At 38.4% G+C, this 16,162-nt stretch overlaps 1 protein-coding gene across 1 annotated transcript in view; it reads left to right on the top strand.

Moving 5' to 3' along the window:
* Window positions 1-15,914, top strand: part of LRRK2 (leucine rich repeat kinase 2) — a 68,097-nt gene extending 52,183 nt beyond the window's left edge. Inside the window, exons 41-50 of the mRNA XM_026076039.1 lie at window positions 383-553; window positions 2,359-2,459; window positions 3,131-3,325; window positions 4,400-4,593; window positions 4,898-4,970; window positions 5,796-5,980; window positions 7,359-7,511; window positions 8,291-8,499; window positions 12,054-12,125; window positions 14,076-15,914. Coding sequence (XP_025931824.1) covers window positions 383-553; window positions 2,359-2,459; window positions 3,131-3,325; window positions 4,400-4,593; window positions 4,898-4,970; window positions 5,796-5,980; window positions 7,359-7,511; window positions 8,291-8,499; window positions 12,054-12,125; window positions 14,076-14,197 — 1,475 coding nt within the window. The 3' untranslated portion in view covers window positions 14,198-15,914. The remainder of the gene's footprint in view (window positions 1-382; window positions 554-2,358; window positions 2,460-3,130; window positions 3,326-4,399; window positions 4,594-4,897; window positions 4,971-5,795; window positions 5,981-7,358; window positions 7,512-8,290; window positions 8,500-12,053; window positions 12,126-14,075) is intronic.
* Window positions 15,915-16,162: the final 248 nt, after the last annotated feature.

The raw sequence follows: 16,162 nt of genomic DNA, 5'->3' as shown, positions 1-16,162 counted from the left end.
AGCCCTGAACAGTGCAAGAACTATGAAAAGTGCCTTTTGGTCTTGGAAACAGAATATGAGGGTGTGACTTGTAGTGTTAAATATTAGGCCTTGAGTAAACACTGCAGACCTGCCCTTCTTTTTAAACATTCATTGATAAATGAATTATTTTTATGTGTAATGGTGCAGTACCTCCTTAACTGATGTACTGTCCCCTTCCTTAAGACTGATTGCTGATATTTTGGTAATCTGCCACATGCAAACTATTGCCAGCCCAGAAATAGTGCGCCATTTTTGGTTTACTTCCTGTGACATTTTCATCAATAAGCATTTACTTCTAAAAGGATAAAGATGACTTCAGCTTGGTATGAATCATAACTATTAATAAATGATTTATTTGCAGGATTTCGAGCACCGGAGGTTGCCAGAGGAAATGTTATTTACAATCAGCAAGCTGATATTTATTCATTCGGCTTGCTTCTGTATGACATTTTAACAGGAGGAGGTAGAATAATGGAAGGCGTGAAGTTTCCAAATGAATTTGATGAGTTAGCAATACAGGGAAAGTTACCAGGTATGCCTTGTTTCTTCAAGTTTTAACATGGAAAGAGACTGTTTGTCCTGCCTTACTCCAAAAATGTTATCTCTGATAGTGATCAGAGGAAGAGGCTAAATAATAGCAGTTTTCAGAAGCTTGTCCTAATTTCATAGAGTCTTCAAATAGTGAGAAATAGGTAGCTGTTCAACATCATACTGGATATAATTTCATATAGGTTCAAGGGATCTAGTTTGTTCATTTTATAAAGAAACAGAGGTTTCGTACACTTGGATCTTCATCTAGACCTGGCTGAAATGGGTATTTCTGGGTGTGCTTTCTAATGCCACGTCTGAACTTGACCCGTACTTACTACTGTGGTTATGCATATCATATAGTAAGATACAACCAATTCAACTTCTGTTCTTTGATCATGATACATCACAGGAAAAAAAAAACACTTTTAAGAAACTGTTCATAAAACTTTTTGATGCCAGTGACTTTAAAGGGCAGCCACTCCTAAAGGACTGAAATGGGAGTTCCCTTTTACCTGTCAAGAGTGTGAATTCCCTGCCTAGCTACATAACATTCTTCATTCTCCATCTGCTTTGCAGTATGTAGTTGTTGGTTTCTAGAAGTAAGACTAGACAGACTGAGAAGCTGGACCTGATGTAGTCAGCTGGACAATGTAACTCAGTATTTGGCAACTTCTTTGTAAAGAGATGTTGAAGATTAATAGTACTACAAGCTTAATGCATGATATTCGTATTTATTGCCCTGCAGTAGTGGATATGCTCATGAAGTATTCTTTAAGACTGTGAAAGAGGAAAGGGCAGCAACTGTACCTGTTGTTCCGGTACAGCCTCTCCATTAGAAAAGAGAGAGAGTTCTTACATTTCCTACTTCTAAAGGAGAATAGTCCAATTCATAGCTCAGATTGTCTAAAAAACACCCCCAAGGAGGATGGCCCACGAACCAATGACTAAGTATCTTTTGAGTGCAGTTGTCCATTTGTCTGTTTGCTATATTATGAGCCCTATGAAATAATGGGAAGTATTAGTTTCTGGAGATACTACAGCTCCATCTGTGTGCATGCTCATTATTTATGTATTTCCAACAAATAAAAGGCTAGCTGAGCTCACAAGTGAATGGTGCCTATCATTTATTGAACAGGATATGTTCGTTTGCGGGTTTTCTTCAGCCTTCTTTAATGTTACCTCTGTCTAAGACTGGAATATCTGCTATGCATTTTGATGAACCAAAAAGAAAGCAATACAGGCACTGTTATTGAATACTAAATTGGTCTTAGAGATGTCAGCACTTACAGCAATAAGATGCATATTCAAAGCAGTGAGTGTGAATTTAACTTCCACATCTCATAAATATTATATGGAGTTGCTTCTCTGAATTGCTATTGAAAATTCATCAGTATTACATATACTCTGACCAAACACAGAAGAGTAATCTTTCAAAACAGTGTGCACAGGAATTTAAAAGACTAAGGACTGAGATTTCTGAAAGCCTTGAATGGTCAGCATTAATCAAGTCACTGCTCATGCATATCCGTGATACATTCCAAAGTATATGGATATTCTGCAGAATCCATTTGGTGTAACTGCTGTTAATGAAAAAGACTCTGGCTCTGTGACTCCCATTTTTCATTAATGGCAGATGAGCAATTCTGAGCTGTTCATGATGACATTTTACCTAAGGGAATGATATTTCTCATAGTAGCTTTGTAAGAAGTTAGATAAAATCTTATAATACAAAGAAAGTTATTCAGAACTCTCAGTTCTGAACTGTGGTAAAGGCTAGTTAAGATATTACCTACTTTTATATTTTAGATCCTGTCAAAGAATATGGGTGTGCCCCCTGGCCTGAAGTAGAAAATTTAATTAGAAACTGTTTGAAAGAAAACCCTCAGGAACGACCAACATCTTCCCAGGTATTATTTAGTGTATTTATTATATGTATTTGTGTGTTAGATGACACCACAAAGTTATTGTGATTTCTAAAAAGAAATGGCCAATTTAAGTTAAGAGGTACAGTGTGTTTTTTCATTCTTTTGTGGAACTGAAACAGCCGTGGAATATTGCCTGCTCTTGCCATCCAGGGTAAACTGTTCTGTTCAAATCTACCAACCTTTTATTTGTAGCCAACTGGTTTTCCCTGTGTTACTGTATAGGGATAAGAGTGAAACAGGATTTAAATTACATGATGTTTTTTACTAGAGTTATGCAGAAAGGCCTTTGTTATAATACCAGTGCAGTTAGCCTACCCTGCTCCATGCATATGAAAGGATGAACGATGCTGCAGATCTGAAACCTACCGTCTGTTGTCACACATCACTTCAGTCTGGGAAATGGATGACTTTTTTCAAACGCCTTTTTTCAAACACACCATTGACTTCCTGAGATTTTAATTAAAAAATGAAAGAGTCAAGGTAAAGTTGCTCAGTGCATAATGATTGTTCATTAATGGTGGTATACAAATGAGCAAACCTGCTGAGATACTGTGTATGTATTCCATAAAACATTGTTACCCCTTGCTTCTTCTTTGTTTATCACTGCACGGGCCATCGTTATTACCTTGTGCATGCTGTGGCTTTCTTTGCAGGTTTATGAGATTCTGAATTCCGCAGAGCTTATCTGTTTGATGAGATACGTTTCAATACCCAGTACCTCCACAGCAGAGTGCATGGTAGCTGGCAATCAAAGCTGCAAGAAGGCAGGAGTCTGGATAGGCAATGGGAACACAGAAAAAGCACAACTTTCATTTGTTAACCTAAATACAGATGGACATACTTGTGAGGTATGTGGGAAAGTTTCGTTTATTCTAATTTTTTGCCACACAGAATTCAGAAGAATTAATTGCATTTGAACTGTGGGAGTTCCTTCTGGAAAGCCCAGCTTTGAGAGATTTTTGATAGAACAAATATAGTTCATAAATGAGTCATCCCTGTATCCATGAAATGAAGCAGAAGCACAGTCTCTTTTTCCTCTCTTCCTGCCATCCAGCCTGAACTTTCTCATAATGCTGTCTTTCCACTGCTGGATTCCTTTCTTCCACTCACATTGAAGCTATTTCTAGCATAGAGGCTAGAACACGGGCTAGTAGTTATAAAATCCTTTGTATCACTCCCTCACCGGACAGTACAGCTCCTCTCTTACAGTTCCTCTTTTCCCAGGGATGTCACCTCCTTTTGCCACTGCGAGTGGTACCCTCCAGCTCTCTTCATTTGCTTTTTGGACTTCCGAGTCCTGTACCATCAGAAAAGAGAAGATGTTTTACCCAGCTAGATATGCTGTGATGCATTTCTCTTTGTCTGCCAAAACTGAGTGTGACTCACCACTGAAGTTGTTTAAATTACTATTTCCATGACACAGCTGACTGTAGCAATCATGACAGCTAAGGTATCTGCCATCTGTTGACCATGATATATTTCAACTGAAAGCTTTCTTATAAATTATATGGCTTAATTTTCTAAAATTAAATGAAAAAAAAACAAAGGAATTATTAGACCAGTACTTCTGTTGTTATGAATTGAACTGAACTTATATTGCAATATAGTTCCATTTGTTTGATTCTCTGATGGCTTTCAAAACTTCATTAGCACATATGCAGAGAATATATTTTTTTTCAATATTCAGCACAGTGATTTTCTTCTGTACTATTTGAGGAGTCCTTCCTACCACGGTGAGGATAGCTAGCTTAGTTGAAGATATATTCTGCTGCTTGGAAATTAGATTTCTTAATGGAGAAGTTAGACTTTGTGTCTTCCCAGGGTCTTGGAAAATTGTACTTCATTTTTATTATGAGCAATTTACTAGTATTTACCCTTACTGAAAACACAACCAGGTTGTTTTTATTTTTTTCCTGACTCAGGATATTGCAGATAGTAAAATTTTAAGCTTGGTCTTGGTGACCCTTTCTCCTGAAAAAGAAAACTGGATTGTGGCTGGAACCCAGTCTGGTTCTCTGTGGGCAGTTAACACAGAAGATGAAGCAAGAAGACATCGTCTGCAGAAGATGTCCGATTCTATCACCTGCTTATACTGTAATTCTCTTTCAAAGCAAAGGTATAAATAAGTTTTTAAATATTTGGGTTACATTTTGAAAATGTGATTAAACAGTGATATTCACAAAATGATAGCTGTACATTCATGCAGACAGTTGTATTGTTTAGACAGATGCGTATTTTGCCCATGTGTTTACTTTCTTTTGTACCCAGCATAACCAGAGACTACATTCCTGACCACGAGTGGTTGTATTTGCTTTTAGCGTTCAAAGAAACTCTGGAAATGCTAGATGCTACTGATTTAAATTTTTCTTAACCGATTCAGGGTAAGAATTCTGGAATTCATTATTTTATTTTTATTTCAGCAAACAGAAGAATTTCTTTCTGGTGGGTACAGCTGATGGCAGACTGGCAGTTTTTGAAGACAGAGCAGTAAAGGTAGACTTGTTCTTTACTGTCTGTCCTACAAAATATTATTGGTAATATGTAAAGCAGCTACTAATTGTAACTTTGTTTCATGCAATTTTTTTTAAATTTCTTCTCTAAAACTAAAAATCAGTTTCTGTTGTAATCTTAGAGGAACTGCACATCTTACAATATCTGTTTTAACCAATAGAGTTAAATGGGGAAAATTATCTCTCATCATAGGTCTTTGAAGGGCATAGCATTCTGACTAGAACAGGACATAATTATTAAGAAGAATATTCTAACAGTTTTAATTTTCATTACTTACTACTGCTATGTCTTCTTTTTTCTTTTTGATCACACTACAATATCCCTCTGTAAAATAGGTGGAAAGCATCTTTTAAAAAGAGAATATTGTTTAGATTCCTTGTAGACCAGGGTTCTGCTCACAGAGCAGATACAGGTAAATGTTGGGAGCTGTTTATATCAGCTGGTTTCTGAGGGTTAACTCCAGACCAGATGCAACTTAGAGCAGTTAGGGGCTGCAGTGCTTTGCACAACCGGAATATGGTCCGGTGTGAGATTTCCCTGGGACGTTGATGTGGCTTTCTGCCCCATCCTTGAACTGGGCCAGGGGTTGCAGAAGGTATCAGCCCCAGCTCTGGCCTGTTTCCCCTCATGCAGACTGTTTTCTTTGGAGCATCTGTGATGAATGTATGGTGCCTTTTCAGTCACTAATGTTCTGCAAAGAGACCATAATGGTTCAGAAAATCTGGCTGTGTAAATACTCTGCAGATTGGAACAGTTTCTACTTTGCACGTGTGTACACTCCCTGTTTCTATATATTTCTTCTTGCAGTGTAAGGGTGCTACACCTTTGAAGATACTAACTATAGGGAATGTTAACACGCCACTGATGTGCTTAAATGAATCCTCATACTCAGCTGAAAAAAATATCATCTGGGGAGGTTGTGGAACAAAGATCATGTCCTTATCCAGTGACTTCTCTGTGCAAAAACTCATTGAAACAAAGACAAGTCAACTGTGAGTTTTTTATAAATGATGTTATTTGGCTTTTTGGTTGTTTTTATTAAAGATTTCTGACAGTACTTTGATGTAATGTCTTGTTCTACAGCTTATTCTTTGATTTTTTTTTTGTTTTTATTCTTTTCCTTCCATAATATAGACAGAAAACTATATAATATTTAAAGTATTCATTGCTGCTTTAAACAAGAAGTATGCATTTTTACTATGTAAAGGATTAATGAAGTCAGGATATGTTCAGGAAATGTACAAATGCTACTGAGAAGTTTTTCTCCCTTGGTTGCATTTGTCCAGTCCCCATTTACTGAGAGCTATACACACGTACTTAGCACAGCATTTGTCCTTACATATTTGTTTATGATATGAGTGTGTATCTTTGTCCTATGTTCATAAATCATGCATGATTGCTGACCTCTCATTCTTTAGAAGATATGAAAAAAATACCAAGTTATGAGACTGAAACTGTTGGAGTATTTGCTGCAGTTCTCACGTGGACAAATCCCACACTGAAGTTAAGGGGAGTTTTCCTAAATAGGGGTTACAGTATTTGATTTTATGCTGATAGAGATCATTATTCCAGGAAACAAATATGCTTTGGAAAATAACAATAATGTTAATATAAAGCAAGAGACTAAAGCTTTAAGTAAAACGCAGGTGGATGGCAAAATGAAAATATGTCACAGGAAGATCTGAGATTTGTAGATGCAAAACTGCATACAGTTTTGAAAATGAAAGTTGTCAAAAATAGCAAGTACCATTATCTGAAGTAGCAGTGTTACTGAGTGTCTACCATGATGGGTCTAAGACTGTGAGCTGTTCTGCAATGTGAGTTGAAGAATCAGTGAAGTAAACCAATGCCATTAAATTGCAGGGCAATAAAATTTTGATATGTGCAGTCACTGGTCTGGCATGAGACAAATTCACAGGTAGAGGAAGATAATCGAAAAGGCTGTCAGCAGAAGTGAAACCAGGAGCAGAGCAAGGTGAACTAAATCTCACTGTTGCTTTTTAGGCTTGGTCATCTTTGTATTGAGTGACCTTTTGCGGTCCTGTGTGTCCTTGTAGGAGCTATCAAGTGTCTCCAAACATTGAAAGAGCAATAGGAGAAAGGCGGAATTAGCCCTGCTGTTGTGCGAGTGAGATTTTGGGCATTAATGCACCTCCAGGGATATCAGCAACATAAATCCGCTTACTGTAAGAAGTTGTATCAAACTGCAGGAAGATTACAGCAAACTCTTTCAGTTGTAACCCAGCCTGCTTTGGTTTTAAGGCTGAATCATTCTGAAACAGTTACAGAAAAGCTAATGCCACTGATAACATTCAAGTTTGCCCATTAGAAATTTTCTGTGCACCCAGCTGGAGCTCTTCTCTCTCCTAGATTCTGTCATAACGCCTACAGTGATGCAAATATTATTTCAATAGCAGTGGACAAATCTATCTACTTGGCAAAGAAAAACAGCCATTTTGTGGAAATTTGGGACAAGAAGACAGAAAAACTTCATGAACTAATTGACTGTGCTCATTTTCTTAAGTAAGTACTTTATTTTACATAGATGACGTGATATATAAAGCTGAATAACAGATTGTCTTCTCTAGCATAGTACCTCACCCTGCAGGACAGAAGGGAATTGTTGGTGAAACCAGTTCTTTGGGCAAATGTGAAATTTCTTTCCTCTCTTCTGGCCCAGAACCTGGGAATATCCCATGCAGAATCTCAATTTTATGAGACCTTTATTATATTTCACAGTTTGCCTATGATTTCTAGAGAATTCCTTTAACTGTTCAAAAAACTATAAAGTCTTCTGTTCTCCTTGCCTGATGTGATCAGGCATTAAATGTTTTTCTTTCCAATTACTTTCCTCATCCCCTGATGAAGAATACCTTCTTTCTCCAGTGCGCTGATTCAGTAGGAGATCAGAGTTTCACAGTGATTTACATTTACATTTTTATTTTTCCTCTCACTTAATGTCCAATGTCATTTCATTTTCATGGTGAAGTTAGAAGCTGCTGTAGTTGTGCTCCTCCCCCTTCGCAGTGAAATTGTTCACCTGTAGCTTGGGAGAGAGCAGGGAGATGTACCTGCCTCCTATTTAGAGGTCTGTTCAAGCAGACCAACTTTTTGCTGGCTCTTAGAACTCCAGTAGTTTTCACCTCAGTTTGTTTAAAGTCAGTCAGTTGTTTAGCATGAGAGTTTTGTAGCTTGTCTTGACAAATGATCATTTAAAAGACTGGTTGTGAGGGAATCATCTTAACAGTTATGGAATAGAGTGTACCAAAAAATTTTAATTCACATTCTCTCCATATTCTTAGGGAGGAAGGTGCAAAACTAAATAAAGAATCAAAACATAACGTGGCTTATTCTGGAAGAGTGAAGACAATTTGCCTACAGAAAAATACTGCGTTGTGGATAGGGACAGGGGGAGGACATATCTTGCTGCTTGATTTGTCAACACGTCGCCCCGTACGAGTTATAGACAACTTTTGTGATTCTATTCGAGTCATGATAACAGCCCAGCTAGGTAAGTAAAACCATCAGATGACCAGTACTTCCAAGTCAGTGCTAAGCTTAGAAGCGCTGACTCCTATTTGGCATGGTGTTCCTGAAAGGGATTGGCATTTTCCCTGTTTTGTTCATCCATTCTGTTCTTCTGCTGTCACCTTCAATGAACGTCAGACACTCTGGTGTTAGTTAAATGCCAGCAGGCTGTCATATCTGTGCCCAGATAAAACAACAGCTCTCCCCTGACTTGCCACTGATCAGCATATGAACGCACCCTGCCTTCGCTGCATCCTTTTTGCCATGCTCCAGTTGAGTTGTCACCGTCCTCATCTGATACTCTTCTTATTCATCTGTCTCTACCTGTGTTCTTTCTCCTTCTTAAAGTTTTATGCTTCTGACTTCTCTCTCTGTGGAGCTTGTTAGTTTTTAATCATTCTTCCTTATTTGCTTATTCTGCGGTTTTCTTCTCCCATCCCCATTCAGGAATGGGAGGTTTGGGTCACACACAGGCTGCAGCAAAGCTGGGGAAGGGCTACACACTTGGACTCAGGGTGCAGACTTGTACATAGGTGCTGTTCTTGTCACGATGGTCAGTGGTTTTGAGCTGCTGTAGGCAAACAGTAGTTGTGGGGTTTCAGTGATGTTTGCAAACAGCCACAGGAGCATAGATGAGTATGGGGCAATTCTTGGGTGTTCTTTCCTGTATCTCTCCCAAGACTGATATAGGCCATACCAACTCAAAAGTTCATTCTACTGCAGTGGTGGATACTTTCAAAACATATATTACTTCAAAAAATACTCTGGGGTACACCGTATGGGTTGCCAGCACCTTCTACTGTGTTTTGAAAAAAACTCTTGGCCTTTTTTTCTGGAGTTCCGATGTCAGTGGGATTGAAGTGTTTGCTGTCAAGAAGACTCTGAAGCTGCTGTTGTAGAGTCAGAAACACGCTGGTAATCCTGCTAGCAGATTTCACAGTTGCAGGCTGTGAATGTTTTCTCATTGCCCTCATGAACTTAATCTGGGGACTGTTTTTTTTGTTTTTTTTCTTTTCTGCACCACTAGTATCCACAGAGTACAGTTAGCTCATAATGCTGACAGTGTTTTACGAGTGGAAACAAACTCCAGCTTCCTCTCACTTGCCTTTGCCTGGGACAGCAAGTCTGTAGAGTGTGTTCAGTCCTCAGTTGTGAAGAGTGCCAGCTATAGAGTCCAGATTCACTGTCACAGCATTTTCGGTCCTCCTGGTCCTGATGGCTACATTATTAAATACATAAAGGGAATGTTTTATTTTAACATTTTGTAAAGAGCAGTTTCTATGAAAACAAGATTTCTGTCTTGTTATTGTCATTGATAGAAAAGGTGTATTGTATAGAGTAGTATAGTGTAACTTAAAAAGTCTTGAGTCTCAAATTCTTTTTTTCCAATCAACATGACATTTTTAATCAAAATTTTATATAAAGAAAAAGCAGCTGTGTTTGCACCACACAGTATACTTGCAAGTAGGTCTGTAAATCTCAAGAATGGCAAGTAAGATTGATAGGCGCAGTTTTGACAAGCACTTTTTTCTTTTGATTAGTTTTTCCCAGTGGTTATTTATAAGATGGTGGGCTTTTTCCTAAATTCAAAGAAAGACTTCATTTCTACTGAGATTTTCATAGAGTCACTAAAAATGGGCTCAGGGCTGATGAGCTATTTATCAATAGTAAAACATTGCTGGTATGAAATGAAAGAGGCTAGAGGGAAGTATTTTTGTATTGAATATTTTAATCTTAAAACTGAAACTATATTAACATTAATCAAAGGTAAACATTTCAGGGAAAAAGAGCTTGCCACACTTTGAGATATTAATTTTATCTGTAATTCATATGTGAATATGTAAATATAAGTCTGTTTCTAATTCTCTCAGCTAACACATTGGCATATAATAGACATGGGACTATCACAGAGAACTCATGTAAACCTGTAGTTCATTCTGCAAACGAAAATATATACTTCTAAATAGGAAGAAAGGACCCTGGTCTGAATAGAAAACATTGTTCTTAATTTCCAATCAGTTTCTTCAGAAGTAGGGATAGGATTGGTTGCAGAAAAAAGAAGTGTGATTATAAATGTGAGCATGGAAGGCACACATGGTTCCCAACAACCCTCAGCCCCCATAGACAGACAGATCTAGGAGATACATCAGGAGATGCAAATTTCCATGGGGCAGGAAAAATCTCTCTGCTTTGTGTTCCCTGGAAAACCCACAAGAAACGTTTGCTGATTCAGAAGGAACATGACCTGGGACGCACACTGCAGCGGGGGCCCACAAAACTTCCAAGACTGTGACCTTCACAGTAAGCCATACTCCAGTCTATTTATACTCCCAAAACTGACCCCTTCCTTATCTTTTCCCTGGGGGAGTACGTACGACTTTGCGTATGAGGAGGCATGGGGAGGTGTGGAGCACAGTACCGCAGTGGGGGTGCCGGCAATTCCTAGCAGAGCTCCTGTGGACCGGGAGAGGTGTGCGGTGCAGGGACATGGCCTCTGCTGCGCTGGGTCCTATGTGCCACTACAGCTGGGGGGGGGTCACTGCTCATCATGCTGCCAGGGGGACCCGGAGCTGCTGCGGCAGGTGAGCAGGGAGGGAGAATTTGAAAAGTCAGCATAAAGCAAAGGGCTCACGCCTGACCTCATATGCATTAATAAAACAGCTTTTCTAAACATATTTCCACTGTATTTTAACTTTGTTCAAGCAGGACAGTGTTGACCAAAGCAGAACTTTGTGAAATTCATGTTGTTGTTGGTAAAATTCATGTCACTGGTGGAATGGGGTTTGTTATTTGGAAAGCCAGTATAACAGCTGTCATCCATCTCGCACAATGTATAAACATGGCTTATTGGGAATAAGCAGGAAGTCGATTTTCAAACACTGGCACATCAGACTTATCCCTCTGTAGTCAGACCACCTTTGTCTTCTTACTTTTTCTTTTCTTTTTTTTTTTTCTTTTTTTTTTTACATTATTCAGTCGGTACCTTACTATGATCCATCCCTTTTTTCTATTTCCCTACTAACTCTCCTTCCCTGCTTACATGTCATTGTTAATGCAGAATAATGCAGAATACTTTTAATTAGCTTGTAACATATTTGGGTTTTGTTTTGTTTTGTTTTTTACCAAACTGATCACTGGCACTATTTCAGTCACCTCATTTTTGTTGTGCACTGGGCCTTCATTTGCAGCCTATCCCTTCCCTGTGGCAGCTGCTTTCTGTGACTTAACCCCCTCTGCGTGTGGTGTGTAACAGGGTGCTTTGTTCTTCGGCTTGTTCAACAGGCTGGCCAACCTGGCAGGCTGATCCGTGGTTGTGTCTCTGAGCTCTGATAAACCCCTCCATTAAGTGGAGATTTGAACTGTATGTTTTTCATGTCTGTCTTTTTTTTTTTTCCCCATGGTTACTGATCATGGACATTGGGTCCAGTTTACTGAACTCTGCTTTCTGTCCTGTCAGTAGCGTCACATAATCTAATGAGCTTAAATTACAAAGTTCTCATTAAAATTAAAATTTGACATTTTATTTCTTTGAAAAAGGGTCTTTCAAGAATGTGGTGCTGGTTTTGGGGTATTGCTATAAAAGTGACACTGAAGACAAATATCACAAAGGTACGTGAGCTGGGTTTTATTAATTTGTATTGTTGATGGAGTAGACAGTATTATGCTTGGATACCCACAGAGATATGTTTGGAGAGTTGATGATCACCATTTGATATAATTTTATTGAAACACCATTATTATTTTTTGTTGTCTGTTGCATTTCTGGATTCCATGCAAACTAACAGTAAGTTGCAGAAATGGACCTGATGTAGCTGCTCTTTGTAGGGCATATAATTAGCTGGAAAACTGTATTTGGAGAGTAATTGTCATTGTCTAGCTGGAGAATGTATCAAATGGATTTCCAGAGGGGTCTGTGCTGGGCCAGGAACACTCAATGTTTTCATTAGTGATGTGGATGAGGGAATAGTGAGTATGCTTTTCAAATCTGCAGACAGCACTCAGCTAAGAGAAGTCTCAAGCACACTGGGACGGTATTAGAATTCAAAATTACCTTGACAAATAGAACAAGTTGTCTGGAAGGAAATAGGATGCAGTTCAGTAAGGACAGATACATGACTTTTCACTTAATTAGAAATTATCAGTTGTACCAATATTAGGAAATGATTGGCTTGGACAATAATGCTGCAGCAAAGGGGTTATGATCGATTGCAGGCTAAACATGAGTCAACAGTGTCATGCTCTGGCAGAAGAGGCAAACGCTGTTCTCACACCAACTGAAAAGTGGTGTCTGTGAGACACGTGAACTAATTCTTTCACTCGGCTGAGTGCAGATACGGCCTCTGCCGCAGCAGCCTGTCCATTTAGGACACTGCTCAATGATCTAGACTATTAGGAACAATCCAGAGACCTAATCTGGACTATTAGGAATAGTCCAGAGGAGAGAAACGTGACCTATGAGGAAATGCTGAAGGAATTTAAGTAGTTCAGTGTAAAGAAAGACATGATAATGGGCTTCAAGTATGTAAACACAGCTATAGAGAGGAAGGGAGTAAACACCTGTACATATCCCCTGTGGGCAGGATAAAGAAGTGCAGGTTTATATTACAGCAAGAGAGATTTTGGTCAGACATCAGGAAATGCTTCCTGACAATAAAGATAGTGAAGTGCTGGAATGGAGAGATCCGAATCTCCATTCCTGGGGATTTCTAAGAAGAGTTACAGATGATGCTGTGACTGATGCCTTTCTTGACTTTTCTCCCATCCCACTTTTTGTGACTCCTAAAAATGTGACTCTGACAATCTAAAGTTAAAGGTGGCAGGTGAAGATGAGCTGATTGTTTGGGATAAAATAAGAATCAAGCTGGCAGCAGTGTTTTTACATTTTGACATCCCCTGATTTTTATCATAAGAACACTTATTGCCTTTTTATTGTATTTAAGAGTGCCAGTAATTATACAGAGAGCAATCAGAGTTTCAGAAGCCTTGGGGCCTTTTTTGTGAGCCGTACTCATGCAAGTGTTCCCAATTTGCCTTATTCCATTAAAAAAACGTGACTTCTCCTTGAAGAAAGGGTTGTTTGCATGAGTAAAAGTTAAAGAAGTGATCTTTTCTGTGGTATACTCAGTAGCATAGGAAATTAGTTTTTATTTTTGGTTTACAGTGAGTGGGATTTGAGTCTTCTAAGCATGTAGGGTATATCTGCTCAGGAAAATAAAGATGAGTTTTTTATATAGGCACCTCAGTACTAGTATTAGCAGCTAGTAGCTTAGGGGTCAGCACCTTATGGCCCAAAAGCACTAGAAGTGCTTTGAAATGGTGTACTCTTAAGTTTGGGAGCTGGAAGCCAAACCTCTTGCAAGGACAAGCAGCTTCTAGCCCAAACTGTATTACCTCACACAGAAGGAGTCACACTCTGTCCTCCAGGTCCTAAGCATCATGTTACTTCATAGAGAAAACTTAAGAGTAATTAAAAATTAAGCAAATAAGCAAATAATTTCTGACATACAGTGATTCTTCTCACTGTAGCAGTTTTCAATGTTTTCACATTAATTTTTTCAGAATTAAAATCCTGTGTGTCAGTCTGGGACATTAATCTGCCTCATGAAGTGCAAAACCTGAAAAAACATATAGAAATGAGACAGGAACTAGCAGAAAAAATGAAGAGTTTTTCTTTAGACTGAAGAGTCACCTTGCAAGTGTCATTCTCTTTTCTAGTCTTCCATCACCTTAACTTTGTGCAATATTTACAACTTTGTGTTACTGGAGTTTTTAACAGAAAACCAGGAGAAAGCCTTAAGAGAGCAACTCCCCAAATCATGGGATAACATGAAGAAAGAAGAATATTATTTGTAAATTTGAAAGGACTGAAAATTACTGAGAATTTCAGGATGTTAAGTGCCATCCGGAGTCTGTGTACTTGTGACCAAGTTCTGCTCTCACCAACTTTGGCTCAACTTCAGGATAACTTCTTTCATCCAGTTTCTGATCCCAGTTAAATTGGAAATAAACCAGGAGACAATAAATCACTCTTACTTACTTCATTATCTCTACTGAGTTGACGCTGTAAAGAAAAGCAAAATTTCAACCTCTGTATGCTTATTGCAGTTTGTGTGTATGAGATTTCCCTGATGATTCATGTTTCAGTAGTAATTCAGAGCTCATGACTTGAGTATATGAAAGAAAACATTATATTTTATACAATAGCATTGTTTAAAGGAGCATAAACTGACTACATTACTCCTTGAAAACAACAGGCAGAATAGAGTCTTTATTTCTTCCATGAATAGTTGACATTTTTCATTATGATCAGAAAAAAAAATTGTACTAAAATAATAAAGTATCTCAGAATTCAGAATTCAAATACACTGACAGGCCTCTGCAAGTTGGTGTCCTCTTGCAGCCCTGCAGTCTGCCTTGTTCTGGGCCATGTAGTCTCATAGTTGTGAACTTTACTATTCACGTACCTGTGTTGTACAGCTGACCCTGGAAAGCAAAGAAAAAACACGGGGTGAAAACTCCTATCTCAATGCTGCTATAACTTGCACCACAAAGAAAGAAGCATGCTGCTGTAATCACACTGCTAGTTCTTAATATAGCCTGCTGGTTTGCTTATCTCAGTATGAAAGAAAAAAATGGGAACTTTCATTTTGATATTTAGAGCATGTACAAAGTCGTCAGTTATTCTTGTTTTAATTTATATCATTATTTTGGGGGGTAAGCAATGCCACCTTGAGGTGTTTAAGAACTGGCTACCTCTTGTGTATAACTCCACCAGAATTTGTTGCAACGTATCTTCATTCAAGAGAGGCCTTTTACTGCTCTCTGGTTGTTAGTCCAGGCTTCTTCTGATAGCCTGCACTGACCTGCATTAAGTGCCTTATTTCTGTCCATCAGAGGACAGGTGTCATTTTCTTCTTCTGATACCAAAAGAATCTGTAAAATGTTCCTGGAATGTCAAGGAGTGGAATATCCAAAGCCATTCCTGAGTTTGTTTCCTATGGAGCTGAATAAGGTGCAGCAACCAAAAAGTTCTCTGTCCCATTTTTGCAGTTTTGAAGAATTTGTGTAGTAGGACAACAGCATTTACTGAACTGCGTTCAACTGTATTTGTTAGATTCAACTGTACTTTGTTCAATTTTCTGCCTTTTATTGCGTTGAGTACTCAGGATTCCTTTCAGACATCCACCCTAGTTTTTTATGTATTCTTGTATTCTGCATATTGAGAATAATTTGCTATTTATATTGGATTTTATAACTCAGAAAATAGATATTATGTTTGTAATGAAGACATTTTAAAAATATATAAGAATATATGTAATATGATGATGTCTATTTATAAGAAGTTGTTTTGAAATGTAAGCCTTACTCCTTTTTATTAAAACTCTGCTTTGTTAATAACATAGTCCACTTTCTCATTGCTGAATTTCCAAGGAGGAGCTTTGGCATGCAATTTTTGTTGAGTTTAATCGCTTCCATCAGGATGATCCAAGATTAGTTTTGTGAGTTTTGTTGACACAGCTGCATTCCCACTTGCTTTCTGTCACATGCTGCATGTGTTCAGCTTTCCCCAGCTTCTGCTGCATTTCATGTTTCCTACAAGGAGGAGGGCAGCTGTCCTGGGAAGGGCGGTTCCTAGGCGCGGGAAG

The sequence above is a fragment of the Apteryx rowi genome, unplaced genomic scaffold (assembly GCF_003343035.1).
Source record: "Apteryx rowi isolate R43461 unplaced genomic scaffold, aptRow1 scaffold_423, whole genome shotgun sequence".
NCBI lineage: Eukaryota > Metazoa > Chordata > Aves > Apterygiformes > Apterygidae > Apteryx > Apteryx rowi.
This window is presented reverse-complemented; position numbering and strand designations above follow the sequence as displayed.